Genomic DNA, 17,256 nt, shown 5'->3' with positions numbered 1-17,256 from the left:
ATGTTTCTGCCACCGTTCTTGTACATGTCTCTTGGTATATATGTGAAATTCTTGTGGCTGTATCCCAGAAAACACTTACTGGGTCTTACAGTACACAGATATTCAACTGTACACGATATGACTCACTTTCTGAGGTCCAAATGAAGTTAGAGTGGCCACTTGCCACCCCAGGTGAGAATGTGGACAAGATGTACTGAGAAGGACTGTCATGGAGGGTCTGTGGTGGAAATTGAGCACCTACTCTGTGCACACGGCAGGGCACCTATAGAATAGGCCATGGTGCCCTGAGAGGTGAGATAGGGAAGGAAACCCCCCAGTCACCGTGGGAATTAGCTTCCAAGGAGTGTCCCACCCTGGCTGGGGAAGGGGAGGACTTGGCAAACCAAAGCGGGCAAAGGGTTCTCTCCTAATTGGTGGTATCTCCATCTGGGATTAGGAGGTAGTGAATCTTTGGCATACCTGGAGAAGAAGGGGCTCAGTGGTACTGAATTCCACTTACCCATCCTACCTCAGTGATCTCTTCCAATATCCTTTATCTCACTTTGCATCTGTACCCTTTTGAAATTCTCCCAGTTGGAGAGAGATACTATTATTTCCACAGATGAGGTTTGGAGAAGTCGTCTTGCCCAAAGTTACACCATTTGGGCCAAATGCCTGAGCAAATAATTTCCCCTTCCTAAGCCTCAGTTTCCTCACCTGTAAAATAAAAATGATAACACCTGAGGTGTTATTCTCAGGTGGAAGGATTAAATAATACCATGCAAGTAAAGGGTTAAGCATGGATCCTGGAGATGCTCCCTAGAGCATTGTTCACTGCTGCTATAGTTGCTATGAAGTTGGTATTAAGAGGAGTAGGAACCTAGAATAATCCGACTGCTGACATCTGCTGCCAATGACATTGTCTCTTACAGAGACCCCATGGGATGCAGTGATCATGGCCTATTTTGGCCACTTCTGCTCATCTGGGATGTATTTCATGACTGCACAGCCCAGTCTGCTCTTCCACACTGCTCCTAGGCCCCAGAGCAGAGGCCCTTGTCTTCCTCTGCAGATTTCCTGGGACAGAGAAAGTGAACTGAGCAGAACAGGCGAACCAGGCCCCCTCAGGACAAAGGGACTCATCAGAGCCCAGTGGTTCACTCAGCAGAGAATATCTGCTGAAAGTGTAAGTCACTCGGTCATGTCCGACTCTTTGCAACCCCATGGACTGTCCATGGAATTCTCCAGGCCAGAATACTGGAGTAGGTAGCCTTTCCTTTCTCCAGGGGATTTTTCCAACCCAGTGATCAAACCCAGGTCTCCTGCATTGAGGGCGGATTCTTTACCAGCTAAGCTCAGCATCTACTATGTATCTGGTCCTGCTCTGGGCACCCAGGACACTGGGGAACATGACTATACCCTAGTCAGAGGCTAAAGGAGGAGACAGAAGAGAATAGTGTGCTGAATATTTTGATAAGGACTGCAGAGAACTGCTCTATATAACAGAAAACCAGACGGGCATAGTTGTAAAAGAGGAGGCTTCCCAGGTGGCCAGAGTGGTAAAGAACACGCGTGCCAATGCAGGAGACATAAAAGATGTGGGTTCGATTCCTGGGTTGGGAAGATCCCCTAGAAAAGGGCATGGCAACCCACTCCAGTATTCTTGCCTGGAGAATCCCATTTTCAGATGAGCCTGGCGGGGCTACAGTACACTGGGTTGCAGAGTTGGACACTGAAGCGAGTTAGCAGGCAGGCCAAAAGGAAGGCGTCTCTGGAGACATGCCCTTTGGGCTGAGCCTTTAAAGCCTGGCAGGCGCTAGAGACTGCTAGGACCATCTGCCCATTTAACAGAAAAGAAGACTGAGCCCAGCGTCTGTCCACGGTGCCCTCCAGGCCTCATTTAATCCGACTAGGCCGAGCGCTGCTCTCTGAGTCCGCAGGTCGAGCGCCAGAGCCCGGCCAACTTGCCCGCCCAGCTCCCGGGGCGGAGCCTCGGCCCAGGTGCGCGGCGGAGGCGCTTCGCGGAGGCAGGAAGTGTGTCCCCAGCGGCGGCCCGTGCAGCGCTCCCGCGAGACGCTCACCTGCGCCCCAGGTGAGCAGCGAGGGGGGGCGGGGGGAGGGGCCGAGCTGGAGGCGGCTCACCTGGCGGGACAGGTAAGCCCCGCGCGGGCCCGAGGGGCCGCGAATCAGGGCGGCACCAGTGTGGGAAGACCCCCTCCCGAGGCTACGGCCGGGCGGGCGAGGGTCCAGGGGCCGGTTCCTCCGGGGCCACCCTCCCACTTCCGGGGTGCGCGGGCCGGGCCCGGCCAGGGAGCGGCCTGAGCGGGCGCCTAGGCTGGGCGGGCAGACTGGGGGGTGAGGGGGCCGGGTTCGCCCTTAGGGTGGCGCTGGCTTGAGGTGGGAGCAGTGCTTGCTGGGGAGGCGGGGGCGGGCGGGGAGCGGGGGCCATGCACACCCCAAGGGGCCGTGTCTACAGGCTGGATCCTCCCGCGGGCGGAGGGCCCCTGCAGCCGGAGAGGGTGGTGCTTGCCCCGAGGGCACCGCTGGTGTAGGGGCTGTGCTAGCCCGAGCGGCAGAGCCGGGATCTGGTTCTCCCTTGCCCCCAGGACTAGGTGCCCGAGGGGGCGGGAGTCGGGGGACTGAGACTTTGGGGCCGGAGATCAAGGGTGCACGGATGCTCGGGCACGCGAGTCGACGGCTGTTTTGGTGAGCAGGGTTGGGGAGACCCTCTCGGCCGGTTGGGTGTGCCAGACGCAGCTGGGCTGGTGCGGCCGGGCCTCTCCTGGTCACCTTCGGAGGAAGGGGATGGAACAGAGAGAGACCTCCGATGTGTGTGTTCTCAGGGACTAAGGGGGAGTGGGAGAGCCCCAATTAGAAGTTTGGGGAGGGCTGCCAGGGTCTGGGGGCTTCTGACCCTGAGGACGATCCCTGCAGTGCCTTGGGGTGCCCAGAGACCCAGCCCCTCCCAGGTGCCAGGCACAAGCTCTAAGGCCCCTGAACGCAATATCTCATTTAAACCTGAAGGTGGCCCCTGAAGGTATTCCTCTCTCCCCTCGTTAAAGATGAGAAAACTGAGGCCAGGAGCCTTACCCCAGGCACAGCAGGACCTCCTGCTGAAGCAAGAGACTGGTGTTCCTAGGAATTTGGAGGTGGGGGCAAAAGCAGCAAGGGGGAGATACAGCCAGGACGAAATGGCCTGAGATTGACTTCAGGAGGGTTCAGGGTCTAGAAAGAAGCGGGAAACTGGAGCCAGGCACTGTCCTTGCCCCAGGTCTTGTCCCCTTTCCTCCATCCCACCCTCCCTTCTAGATTTGTGGTGTAGAACAAACTACAGGGGCTCCAGAGTCTGGCAGACCACAGTACAAATCCAGCTCCATTCCCTCCCTGGTCTCTGGGCAAGTCACTTCACCTCTCTGAGCTTCAGAGTCGTGATCTGTAAAGTGGAGATATAATACTTACAGGGCAATTATGAGCACTTAAAGAAAGCAAAAATCCTCTTGAGCTGGAGCCTGTTTCTGGCCCATTTAGCACAGCCTTGGGCACATGGTAGGTGCTCAGTAAATATTTGTTGGATGAATTTGATGAATGGTGGTGGTGCTGTTCAGTCGCTCAGTCATGGCCAACTCTTTGCAACCCCATTGACTGCATCACGCCAGACTTCCCTGTCCTTCATGATCTCCTGGAGCTTGCTCAAACGCACGTCCATTGAGTTGGCGATGCCATCCAACCATCTCACCCTCTGTCATCCCCTTCTCCTGCCCTCAATCTTTCCCAGCATCAGAGTGTTTTCCATTGAGTCGGCTCTTCGAATCAGATGGCCAAAGTATTGGAGCTTCAGTTTCAGCATTAGTCCTTCCAGTGAATATTCAAGGTTGATTTCCCTTAGAACTGATTGGTTTGATCTTGCTGTCCAAGGGGTTCTCAAGAGTCTTCTCCAACACCATAACTCAAAAGCATCGATTGTTCGGCGATCAGCCTTCTTTATGGTCCAACTCTCATATCCATCCATACATGACTAGTGGAAAAACCATAGCGTTGACTATATGGACCTTTGTTGTCAAAGTGATGTCTCTGCTTTTTAATATGCAGTCTAGGTTTGTTGTAGCTTTCCTTCCAAGGAGCAAGCATCTTTTAATTTCATGGCTGCGGTCACTGTCCACAGAGATTTTGGAGGCCAAGAAAATAGAGTCTGTCACTGTTTCCATTTTTTCCCCCATCTATTTGCCATGAAGTGATAGGACCAAATGCCATGATCTTAGTTTTGTGAATGTTGAGGGTTTTTTTTGTTTTTTGGTTTTTTTTTTTTTTTTGGTCTTTATTGAATTTGTTCCAATATTGTTTATGTTTTATGGTTTGGTTTTTTGAGGCATGAGGGATCTTAGCTCCCTGACCAGGGATCGGACCCATACCCCCTGTATTGGAAGGTGAAGTCTTAACTACTAGACTGCCAGGGAATTCCTGGGTCTGGAGAATGTTGACTTTTAAGCCAAATTTTTTACTCTCCTCTTTCACCTTCATCAAAAGGCTCTTTAGTTCCTCTGCTTTCTTCCATAACAGTGGTGTCATCTACATATCTGAGATTATTGACATTTCTCTTGGTAGTCTTGATTCCAGCTTGAACTTTATCCAGCCTAGTATTTCACATGATGTACTCTGCATCTAAGTTAAATAAGCAGGGTGACAATATACATCCTTGATGATCTCCTTTCCCAATTTGGAACCAGTTTGTTGTTCCATGTCCAGTTCTAACTGTTGTTTCTTGACCTGCATCCAGATTTCTCAGGAGACAGGTAAGGTGGTCTGGTATTCCCATCTCTCTAAGAATTTTCCACAGTTTGTTGTGATCCACACAGTCAAAGGCTTCACCATAGTCAATGAAGGAGAAGTAGATGTTTTTCTGGAATTCCCTTGCTTTTTCTATGATCCAGTGGATGTTGGATCTCTTGTTCCTCTGCCTTTTCCAAGCCCAGCTTGTACATCTGGAAGTTCTCCGTTCATATATTGTTGAAGCCTAGCCTAAGGATTTTGAGCTTTACCTTGCTAGCATGTGAAATGAGTGCAATTGTGCGGTAGTTTGAACATTCTTTGGCATTGCCCTTCTTTGGGATTGGAATGAAAACTGACCTTTTCCAGTCCCATGGCCACTGCTGAGTTTTCCAAATTTCTTGCCGTATCGAGTGCAGCACTTTCCCAGCAGCATCTTTTAGGATTTGAAATAGCTCAGCTGGAATTCCATCACCTCCACTAGCTTTGACAACTCCTAAAACCTTGGAGGTAGAGGAGAAGACAGTAAATGAAACCATGAATAGTAACCTCTTGTTCTTACAAATCCTGGGTACCCCAGAGCTCAGTGTAGTTCAAACAGGGTAGAAATGCCTACCCTCTTGATCCAAGGGCTAAGCCCAAGACTCAAGGCTCTCCCTATGCAAGCACTCCTTGGGCACAGGCTCATCCATGGAATTGGCAGCTGACCACTTTGACTGCCCCCTTCCTCTCAAATAATAGATGGGGTGGCATATAAATTGAAGTGGGCCACTTGCGTTCAAACAGATGTGTGGCTTTGACAATTTAACCTCTCTTTAGCCTCAGTATAACGACAACAATAATACCTACAAATAGCGTTCTGAGAATTAATTGGTTGAGTACATTTAAGCATTGAGAACAATGTAAGCTATCAATAATTAACTCTTTCACTAGAATCAAACTCCTGAGGTTTGGAAATTTTGTCTGTTTTACCACTTCATCCACAGAATTTAGAAGTGTCCGCCATATAGTAGGCTCTCAGTAAATATTCATTAATTGAGTGAATGAATAAATCCATACCCACCCCAGCATTGCTGAAACCAAGGCAGAAGGTTTTTAACCACTTGCCTCTCTGGACTGTGAGGGACTTTCAAGCCACCTATTACAGTTTCAGTTTAGGAACCTTTGGAGGGGGAGTTCACCTTACTCTCACCAGACTGCTGTTTCCCCCACTCCAGTCAGCCTGGAGCCCAAGCCCTTTCTCTTTCTACCTAATGGTCCTGGTTCTACCCAGAGGTCATGCAGAATGTAGCAGTCTCCTGAAGTACTTACTGTACCAACCCTGTTCTGGACACTGATGCAGAAAGGAGTCAGGCACAGTCCCTGTTCCCTTGGGTCATATAGGCTTATCTTCAAACAATGGGTTCAAGGCCAATTCAGCTGACTCAGAGCCAAGCAGAATGCTGTGGGGGGAGGGGCTCCCATTTGACTTGAGGTTCTGGAGAGTCCTTGGAGAAGGAGCGGTGAGTGAAACTAGGGGAATGGGTTGAAATGTTGCAGGAATAAAGAACTCCTGTATCCTCCTCATCTGCATTCATCACACCTAACATTCCCTCCCTTTCTCTGTCTACGCATACCTTTCCTATTGGGAGGAACCCTTTGAGATTAGGTTGCAGATACCATGCGTCTTTACCCCTAAATGCTTCAGTGTACACTGCCTAAGAATCAGAACATTGTCTTATTTCACAGTGAATTTAACATTGGTGATTTAACATTGACATAATGGTATTAAATAATATGCAGTCTAGTTTTAAATTTTACCGATTTTCCAGATTGAATCCAAGATTCAATCCAGGATTGCACATTCCATTTACTTATCATGTCCCTTAATTTGGGCTTGTCTGATGTCTTTTCATGATTATGTTCAGGTTATACATTTTTGGCAGGAATACTCCATAAGCGATGCTGTATCCTTTTTAGCATGTAGTACCAGGATACACATCCTGTTGGTTTGTCCCATTATTAATAATGTTAACTTTGATCACTTGATTAAAGTTGTGTCTGCCTAGTTCCTCCAAATTCGTGATTGTTGTCATTGTTGCTGCTTTTTAAATTGTCACTGGCTGCAGTAAGTAGAAGGGAACAGAGGTGGCCAGAATGGGGGCCTTGATAGTATCTGGGTGAGAGATGATGGAGGCTGTGTGTAGGGAGGTAGCATTGATCTGCCCAAAGCACATCACCTGTTAAAGCCAGAATTGGGACTGGAATACAGATAGCCTGAGATTCAGTCCCAGGTTCCCTTCACATCACCAGTTCTAAGACACTAGTAAAAGATTAATGTCTCAGAAAATCTAGGCCAAGGATAGTTACTGCCCAGCAAACCCTTCCATGTGATCAGAGAGAAAGAACGTGAAGTCACTCAGTCATGTCCAACTCTTTGCGATCCCATGGACTGTAGCCTACCAGGCTTCTCCGTCCATGGATTTTCCAGGCAAGAGTACTGGAGTAGGTTGCCATTTCTTTCTCCAGGAAATCTTCCTGACCCAGGGATTGAACCTGGGTCTCCCGCATTGTAGGTGGATGCTTTACCATCTGAGCCACCAGGGAAGTCCTCCACGTGATCAGTTCAGTTCAGTTCAGTCGCTCAGTCGTGTCCAACTCTTTGCGACCCCATGAATCGCAGCATGCCAGGCCTCCCTGTCCATCACCAACTCCCGGAGTTCACTCAAACTCATGTCCATCGAATTGGTGATGCCATCCAGCCATCTTATCCTCTGTCGTCCCCTTCTCCTCCTGCCCCCAATTCCTCCCAGCATTAGAGTCTTTTCCAAAGAGTCAACTCTTCGCATGAGGTGGCCAAAGTATTGGAGTTTCAGCTTTAGCATCAGTCCTTCCAAAGAACACCCAGGACTGATCTCCTTTAGAATGGACTGGTTGGATCTCCTTGCAGTCCAAGGGGCTCTCAAGAGTCTTCTCCAATACCACAGTTCTTTGGCGCTCAGCTTTCTTCACAGTCCAACTCTCACATCCATACATGACCACTGGAAAAACCATAGCCTTGACTAGACGGACCTTTGTTGGCAAAGTAATGTCTCTGCTTTTTAATACGCTATCTAGGTTGGTCATAACTTTCCTTCCAAGGAGTAAGCATCTTTTCATTTCATGGCTGCAGTCACCATCTGCACTGATTTTGGAGCCCCAAAAAAGAAGTCTGACACTGTTTCTACTGTTTCCCCATCTAATTCCCATAAAGTGATGGGACCAGATGCCATGATCTTAGTTTTCTGAATGTTGAGCTTTAAGCCAACTTTTTCACTCTCCTCTTTCACTTTCATCAAGAGGCTCTTTAGTTCCTCTTCACTTTCTGCCATAAGGGTGGTGTCATCTGCATATCTGAGGTTATTGATATTTCTCCTGGCAATCTTGATTCCAGCCCAGCGTTTCTCATGATGTACTCTGCATATAAGTTAAATAAGCAGGGTGACAATATACAGCCTTGATGTACTCCTTTTCCTATTTGGAACCAGTCTGTTGTTCCATGTCCATTTCTAACTGTTGCTTCCTGACCTGCATATAGGTTTCTCAAGAGGCAGGTCAGGTGGTCTGGTATTCCCATCTCTTTCAGAATTTTACACAGTTTATTGTGATCCACATAGTCAAAGGCTTTGGCATAGTCAATAAAGCAGAAATAGATGTTTTTCTGGAACTCTCTTGCTTTTTCGATGATCCAGAGGATGTTGGCAATTTGATCTCTGGTTCCTCTGCCTTTTCTAAAACCAGCTTGAAGTTCACGGTTCACATACTGCTGAAGCCTGGCTTGGAGAATTTTGAGCATTACTTTACTAGTGTGTGAGATGAGTGCAATTGTGCCGTAGTTTGAGCATTCTTTGGCATTGTCTTTCTTTGAGACTGGAATGAAAACTGACCTTTTCCAGTCCTGTGGCCACTGCTGAGTTTTCCAAATTTGCTGGCATATTGAGTGCAGCACTTTCACAGTATCATCTTCCAGGATTTGAAACAGCTCAACTGGAATTCCATCACCTCCACTAGCTTTGTTAGTAATGATGCTTTCTAAGGCCCACTTGGCTTCACATTCCAGGATGTCTGGCTCTAGGTGAGTGATCACTCCATCGTGATTATCTTGGTTGTGATAATCTTGGTGTGATTATTCACCTAGAGCCAGACATGTGATCAGGGACCTTCCCAAATACATCATGACATAATGTTCCCACAGACAGTTATTTTCTCCCATAATGCTGCGTATATCCTACATGTTCCAGCTTTTAAGCATCTGTTTTCCCTACAAAACATGTGTGAATTACAGGAATAGCATCTATAGTTCATTCATTTTTGGTTCTACTGTGCCTAACACAGGGCCAGGTTCAGTGAAATTTGAGCTTGCTAGCAACCAAATCAAAATGGGAAAGAAGATGCATTTTGAGGCTTGCTTTCTTGTCTAATCAAAGGCAGCAAAACAGTGCTTGATGTTAAATGTTGATAGGAGAGCCAGTCTGAGTCATACTGAAACATGGACAGGGGACCTGTTGATTCCCAAGTTCTGAAGGAGGAGGGGAAGAAAGGGAAAGTGGTGAGGATCAGGTTCTGTAGCAAGTCAGATGGAAAGACATTTGTTGAGCAGGCTCAGGCTCTGTGCTGGTGGGCTTACCAACAGTAGGAAGAAACTCAGGGAGACCGTTACCCCAAAAGTGAGATCCCAGGAGCTTTTTCTTTTTATGTGGTAAAATATATCTAACATAAAATATACCATTTTAATTTTTAAGTGGTGTTGATGTTACAGGCCTGTATGTGACATTAAATACATTCGTATTGTTGTATAACCATCACCACCGTCCATCTCCAGAACGTTTTCATTTTCCCAAACTGAAACTCTACCCATTATATACTAACTTCCCACTCTCCCCCTGCCTCCAGCAACTACCAGTATACTTTTTTACTGTTCTAGATATTTCATATAAGTGGGACCATAAAATGTTTGTCCTTTTGTGTCACGCTTATTTCACCTAGCATAATGTCTCAAGGCTCATCTACATTATTTGTTGGTTGGTTGCTAAGTCATGTCTGACTCTTTGTGACCCCATGGACTGCAGTACTCCAGGCTCCCCTGTCCTTCACTGTCTCCCAGAGTTTGCTCAGATTCATGTCCATTGAGTTGGTGATGCTATCTAACCATCTAACTTTCTGCAGCCCCTTCCTCCTTTTGCCTTCAGTCTTTCTCAGCATTAGGGTCTTTTCCAGTGAGTTGGTTCTTCACATCAGGTGGCCAAAATATTGGAGCTTCAGCATCAGTCCTTCCAGTGAATATTCAGGACTGATATTCTTTAGGATTGACTGGTTTGATCTCCTTGCCATCCAAGGGACTCTCAAGAGTCTTCTCCAGCACCACAATTCGAAGGCATCAGTTCTTTGGCCCTCAGCTTTCTTTATGGTCCACCTCTCACATCCATACATGACTACTGCAAAAACCGTAACTTTGACTGTACAGACCTTTGACTGCAAAGTGATGTCTCTGCTTTTTAATATGCTATCTAGGTTTGTCATAGCTTTCTTTCCAAGGAGCAAGCAACTTTTAATTTCATGGCTGTAGTCACTGTCCACAGTGCTTTTGGAGTCCAAGAAAATGAAAGCTGTCACTGCTTCCACTTTTTCCCCTTCTATTTGCCATGAAGTGATGGGACTGGATGCTATGATCTTAGTGTTTTGAGTGTTGAGTTTTAAGCCAGCTTTTTCATTCTCCTCTTTCACCTTCATCAAGAGGCTCTTCAGTCCTTTTTCACTTTCTACCATTAGAATGGTATCATCTGCATATCTGAGCTTGTTGATATTTCTCCCAGCAGTCTTGATTTCAGCTTGTTATTCATCCAGCCCAGCATTTTGCATGATGTACTCTACTGGTGCAATGGTAAAGAATCCATCTGCTAATGCAGGAGATGCAGGAGACAATTCAATCCCTGGGTCGAGAATATCCCCTGGAGGAGGCAATGGCAACCCACTCCAGTACTCTTGCTGGAAAAATTCCATGGACAGAGGAGCCTGGCAGGCTACAGGGGTGGTAAAGAGTCAGACACGACTGAGTGATTGAGCACACACACTCTGCATATAAGTTAAATAAGCAGGGTGACAATACACAGCCTTGTGGTACTCTTTTCTCAATTTTGAAGCAGTTGTTCCTTGTTATAGCATGTATCAGAATTCCATTCCTTTTTAGGGCTGAATAATATTCCATTGTGTGTATACAGCTTCTTTTTTTTTTTATTCATTCATCCATCAATGGACACTGGGTTGTTTCCATCTCTGCCTATTGTGAGTAATGCTGCTAGAACATTGGTATACAAATATCTGTTTGAGTGCCTGTTTTTCCATCCTTTGGGGTGTAAACCAGCTGGGTTATATGCTAATTTTACATTTAACTTTCCAAGGAAGTACCACGCTGTTTTCCAGAGCAGCTGTGCCACTCTGCATCCCCACCAGCAATGCACAAAGGTTCCACCCTCTCCATGTCTTCAAGGCTTGTCATTTTCTGTTTTTAATAGTAGCCATCCCAATGCGTATGAAATCCCAGGAGGTTTTGATATATAGGTTAGAGGCCAAAAAGAATTTCCTCTTTGGGGAAGCAAGGGGACAGGGTTCATGGGCATACTAGGGCCCATCCACATCACAGACCTCAGAAGCCAGAAGTGGGAAGCTCCTTAGGTCTCAGCGCAGGCACGTGCCCCAACCTCTGACCCTGTCTCCCTCCTGGCCTCTCCCTCATAGGCATCTGGCTACAGCAGACCATGCAGTGAGCCATGCCCCGCCCCGGACACCCCCGCCCATCATCCGGGCCCCCACGCTTGGGACCCTGGGAGCGGCCAGCAGAACTATGCCTGGAGACCTACGATGAGCAAGCCCGGGCCCCACCAAGCCGCCGCACCCGCAGACCAGACCCCAAGGACCCCGGGCACCACGGGCCCGAGAGCCTTACCTTTATCTCCGGCTCTGCCGAGCAGACTCCCGAGCCCCCCGCCTGCTGCCTGCTCTGGCGACCCTGGGTATGGGACTGGTGCCGGGCGGCCTTCTGCTTCCGCCGCTGCCGGGACTGCCTGCAGCGCTGTGGGGCCTGTGCACGGGGCTGCAGCCCCTGCTTGTCCTCGGGGGACTCCCCTGAAGGGGCCGCTGAAGCCAACTGGGTCAAGGAGCACAACGGCGTGCCCCCCAGCCCTGACCATGCGCCTCCCAGCCGGCGGGATGGCCAGCGGCTCAAGTCGGCCATGGGGAGCAGCTTCAGCTACCCCGACGTCAAGCTCAAAGGCATCCCGGTGTACCCCTACCGCAGCACCACCTCCCCCGCCCCCGACGCGGACTCCTGCTGCAAGGAGCCGCTGGCTGACCCCCCACCCATGCGGCACAGCCTGCCCAGCACCCTCGCCAGCAGTCCCCGGGGCTCCGAGGAGTACTACTCCTTCCACGAGTCGGACCTGGACCTGCCCGAGATAGGCAGTGGCTCCATGTCCAGCCGAGAGATCGACGTGCTCATCTTCAAGAAGCTGACAGAGCTGTTCAGTGTACACCAGATCGACGAGCTGGCCAAGTGCACCTCAGACACTGTGTTCCTGGAGAAGACCAGTAAGATCTCGGACCTTATCAGCAGCATCACCCAGGACTACCACCTGGATGAGCAGGACGCTGAGGGCCGCCTGGTGCGCGGCATCATTCGCATCAGTACCCGCAAGAGCCGCGCCCGCCCGCAGACGGCAGAGGGGCGCTCAAGCCGGGCGGCCGCCCCAGCTGCAGCTGCCCCAGACAGCGGCCACGAAACCATGGTGGGCTCAGGGCTCAGCCAGGATGGTAGGTGGGGTGCCACGGCCCGAGGGGCGGAGCGAAAGAGGCTTTGGCCAGGGAGGGTTACACTGGGCTCTTTGGCCGCTGTGGATCCACCCCTCAGCGGGTCCCAGCTCTTTCTCCACCTTGCTCTCCAGCCCTCTACGTTCCCTCACAGGCTCCTTCTGTCCCCGGCTGCTACCTGCCAGAGGGGCTTCCAGGCCTAGCCAGCTAGTCTGGTTAACAGGACCCAGGTACCCATATGAATTTGGACCTCTGACCTGTGCTGGCCTAACTAAACCCCCCATCCACCATTGTACAGACAGACAGACACACACACACACACACCCTCTGTGTCGCTTTTTAAACATCATTTCTCTACACACACACACACGATGTTTCTCTAACCCAGCGCACATACACACACAAAACACACATTCCATGTCGTTTTTTAAACATTGTTTTTCTATACACTCACAGACACACACATGATGTTTCCCTAACCCACCACGTGCGCGCGCGCGCACACACACACACACAAAATGTTTCTCTAATCCAGCACGCGTGCACACTCACACACACACTCCATGTTGCTTTTTAAACATCATTTCTCTACCTACACACACACACACACACGATATACACACACCCTCCATGTCACTTTTTAAACATCATTTCTCTACACACACACATATGATGTTTCTCTAACCCAGCGCACATACACACACACACACACGATGTTTCTCTAATCCAGTACATGTACACAAACACACAGACACACTCCGTGTCGTTTTGTAAACTTCGTTTCTCTACACGCACACACATGATGTTTCTCTAACCCAGCGCCCATACACACACACACACACACACACACACGATGTTTCTCTAACCCAATGCGTGTACACACACACATACACGATGTTTCTCTAACCCAGTGCGTGTACACACACACACACACACGATGTTTCTCTAACTCAGTGCGTGTACACAAACACACACACACACTCCGTGTCGTTTTGTAAACTTCGTTTCTCTACACACACACATGTTTCTCTAACCCAGTGCGTGTACACACACAGACACACACACATACAATGTTTCTCTAACCCAGCAAAGGGCTGAGAAGTGGGGAGTGAGATTGAAAGGATGTGATAACCACCACTGCCCCTGGTGTTCCCTCCCTAGAACTCACGGTGCAGATCTCCCAGGAGACGACTGCAGATGCCATTGCCAGGAAGCTGAGACCCTATGGAGCCCCAGGTTTGGTCCTGACGTGATGAGGAGTGCGGAGAGGAGAGGGGACAGCCCTCGCGGCCCCCAACCTGCCCCTCTCCCAGCTTCCTCCTGGGGTGGGTGAGGATGGGTCAGAAAAGGAGGAGAGGCCCGAGCAGCCTCTTACCCTATATCTGTCCTGCAGGCTGGCTCAAAGATTCCGCTGGGAGAGATTCAGGGGGATGCCCCTGAGCCAGGAGGTGGGCAGGTGCCTAGAGCCTGAATCGAAACCCCGGTCACTGGAGAGGAAAGTGGAGGGCGGGGGAGATGGGCACCCACTGCTGCTGAAAAGGCACCCTGTGTGGTCTCTACAGCTATCTTCTTGGTTTTCATTCCCCTTTACAGGGAGCAAGACTGGGGTTGAGAGAGGGGAAGAAGCTGAGTGGCTCACCCAGCCAGGACGAACCTGACCCAGGCTCAAGTCCCCCTCTGTTTCTTTTCAGCAGGTTGTTCCCTGCCCGAGTGCTTTGCATGAGCTCCTCCCCATCTCTGAGCCTCTGTTTCCTCCTTCCTTCCCCCGCAGGATACCCTGCCAGCCACGACTCATCCTTCCAGGGCACCGACACAGACTCTTCAGGGGCACCCCTGCTCCAGGTGTACTGCTAACCCTCGCCAGGCCCAGTGCTGCCACCCCATCTGAGAGAAGTACAGTCTACAGCATGAAGAGAGGGACCAGAGCCCCAGTTTGTGGGAGGCAGGGCCTGGAGCCCAGAAGCAGTGCCCACTCTGGCTCCTCCTGCCTTGGCTGAATCGTTCCCGAGCCACATGCATTTCACTGGGCTGTGGTGCCCACGTTCCCCCGGGGTCCCTCGCTGGCCTGGCCCCTGCCTGGGCCTGTTCCTTCCTGCCCAGTCTTCAGAAGGCCTGGGTCATGGAAAGCAAAAGCTGAGGAGGGGACTTCTGGGATTGAATCCCAACTCCACCCCCATAACATGCTCCCCCTGTAACATACAACCCATAATCTATCATGCAGTCCTCCCCCTCCCCAGGATAGAGGGGTAACAGCTCAAAGAAGCTTGTCTTAAATGTATTGGGTTTGAGGGCAGGCAGGACCTCTGTCTGGAACTCTGTGGACAGTGCCCACACCATGTTATGTTCTGTTGAGCAGTTAGGTTCTTGGCTGGTGTTCTACATACTAATGTGACCATAGTACAAACTTAATAGATATCTGTCTGCTCATCTTGGCTGTCATGCTGTCCTTTCTGTCTCATTTGCCTAACTGCTGCCTGGAGCAGGAGACCACACAGAGCATCCATCCTGGCTTAGTGCCATGGGGTTGAGATCAGAAGGCTGAACTGAGAGCAGTAAGGCCCGTCTCTCAGACTCATCACAGTGAGTTCCACGAGATCGAGACAAGTGCAGTGTCTGTATCTTAGAAGGATTTATCAAGTGGCTTCTGTCATGGTTGAGAGGTCTGTCTAAGCAGGCCTTTTGCCCCAGTTCACTGCCCACATGTGGCCGCTTCTGGCCATCCTTGCAGCTTCCCCAAACCCTAAGCGTGTCAGCCCCCGCGCACCCCGCCTCAGGCCTGAGGCTCCCTCCATCTCTCCCTGGAGCCGACAGCACCGAGGATCCCTGGTGTCTTCTTGGGGTGGGGTCATTCTTTGACAGGGGCTGGGGCTCAGGGGCATTAAGGAGTTGAGAGGGTCACAAACTAGTAACTGTGGCTCTGTACCCAGAAGCTGGCCTCTTGGCACTTCTGCCCCCAAGCTGGCAAACTGACCTGTATGATGTCCCCTGTATGGACATCAGAGCCCAGCTGGGTTCAGAAAAGTAAAAGTGAAAGTCGCTCAGTCGTGTCCGACTCTTTGGGGCCCTTGCCAGGCCAGAATACTGGAGTGGGTAACCTTTCCCTTCTCCAGGGGAATCTCCCAGCCCAGGGATCAAACCAGGGTCTCCTGCATTGCAGGCGGATTCTTTACCAATGGAGCTCTGAGGGTTCAGAAGGCTCCTGCCACTCCTCACACACAGGGATGTGTCTGTCCTCAGTGAGACCAGAGCAGGCCCGCCGGCCAAGTCCCCACAGATAAAGCTAGGTGTCCAGGGCCCCTCTCTGCCCCACTTCACCTGCAGCCGCCCCCACCGCCCTTTCTCCTGTCCTCAGGGGCACCCTTGGAAGCTGACTAGACAAACTGCTTGTCTGTTCAGTTTCCTATTGGACACAATGGATGGTCCCTGTGGCCATGACCGCAGGCTCAGTACCAGTGATAGAACTGGCCCCTCCTTAGGCTCTGCTGTTCCATGCAGGTCGTGGCCCTTGGTGATTCAAAGTAACCACAGGCCAGGAATTCCCTGGTAGCCCAGTAGTTAGAACTCTGCACTTCCACTGCTTCCCTGGTGGCTGAACCTATCTGCGAAGTGGGAGACTGGGGTTCGATCCCTGAGTCAGGAAGATCCCCTGGAGAAGGGAAAGGCAATCCACTCCAGTATTCTTGCCTGGAGAATTACATGGACAGAGGAGCCTGGCGGGCTAGTCCATGGGGTCACGAAGAGTCAGACATGACGGAGCAACTTTCACTTTCACAAGGGGCAAGGGTTAAATCCTTGATTGGGGAGCTAAGATTCCACATGCCACAGTGTGGCCACCAAAAAAATTTTTTTAAATGGTGAGGAAAATGACCATGGGGCACTGGAGCCCAGGGATATCACTGGACAGAGCAGAGTCATGCTACAGCCCCTCCACCTTAGCCTTGGCCCTTGTTCAGTCACTAAATCGTGTCCGACTGTTTGCAACCCCACAGACTGCAGCATGACAGGCCTCCCCGTCCCTCACCATCTCCCAGTTTGCCCAAGTTCGTGTCCATTGAATCGGTGACACCATCCACGTCGTCCCCTTCTCCTCCTGCCCTCAATCTTTCCCAGCATCAGGGTCTTTTCCAATGAGTCAGCTGTTTGCATCAGGTGGCCATAGTATTAGAGCTTCAACATCAGGCCTTCCAGAGAATATTCAGGGTTGACTCCCTTAAGATCGACTGTTTTGATCTCCTTGCTTTCCAAGGGAGCTCTCGAGGGTTGTTTCCAGCACCAGTTTGGTTCTCTGCTCTTTATGGTCCCACTCTCACATCCCTACATGACTACTGGAAAGAACGTGGCCTTGACTATACGGTCCTTTGTCAGCAAAGTGATGTCTCTGCTCCTTAAGACGCTGTCTAGGTTTGTCACAGCTTTCCTGCCAAGAAGCAACCTGACCTTAGAAAATGGGCCTCTGGGGCCAAAGATTTTTTTGAGCCCCATTATCCAAGCTCAGCCTTGGGAACCACTACTGGCATTCCCAGAAAAAGGGGTTTGTAAGTTTGATAAACAGACAAAGCCAAATACTGCATAGCTTGTCTTTAACAAGCTATTCTGAGATGCCAAAAGGACACATATGCTGTGTCCTAGAAATTCAGGGGTCACCCATGGCTCACAGGGCACAGCACCCTGGGCAAGTGAACCCATTCCTCT

General features: G+C 50.3%; 1 protein-coding gene across 2 annotated transcripts; it reads left to right on the top strand.

Moving 5' to 3' along the window:
• Window positions 1-2,069: 2,069 nt before the first annotated feature.
• KDF1 (keratinocyte differentiation factor 1) lies at window positions 2,070-14,974 on the top strand. Of its 2 annotated transcripts, none has more exons than XR_011466047.1 (4): window positions 2,070-2,133; window positions 11,497-12,567; window positions 13,726-13,889; window positions 14,336-14,443. XR_011466047.1 is itself a non-coding variant. In XM_005895893.3 (4 exons), exons 2-4 carry the CDS (start codon window positions 11,529-11,531, stop codon window positions 14,416-14,418), a joined length of 1,197 nt encoding a protein of 398 aa, XP_005895955.1. In that variant the 5' UTR covers window positions 2,070-2,133; window positions 11,497-11,528; the 3' UTR covers window positions 14,419-14,974. The 2 variants fall into 2 exon arrangements, 1 of the variants encoding a protein (XP_005895955.1); XM_005895893.3 differs by having other exon boundaries at window positions 13,726-13,800; window positions 14,336-14,974.
• The last annotated feature ends 2,282 nt before the right edge of the window (window positions 14,975-17,256 follow it).

The sequence above is a fragment of the Bos mutus genome, chromosome 2 (genome assembly GCF_027580195.1).
Source record: "Bos mutus isolate GX-2022 chromosome 2, NWIPB_WYAK_1.1, whole genome shotgun sequence".
Taxonomy (NCBI): domain Eukaryota; kingdom Metazoa; phylum Chordata; class Mammalia; order Artiodactyla; family Bovidae; genus Bos; species Bos mutus.
This window is presented reverse-complemented; position numbering and strand designations above follow the sequence as displayed.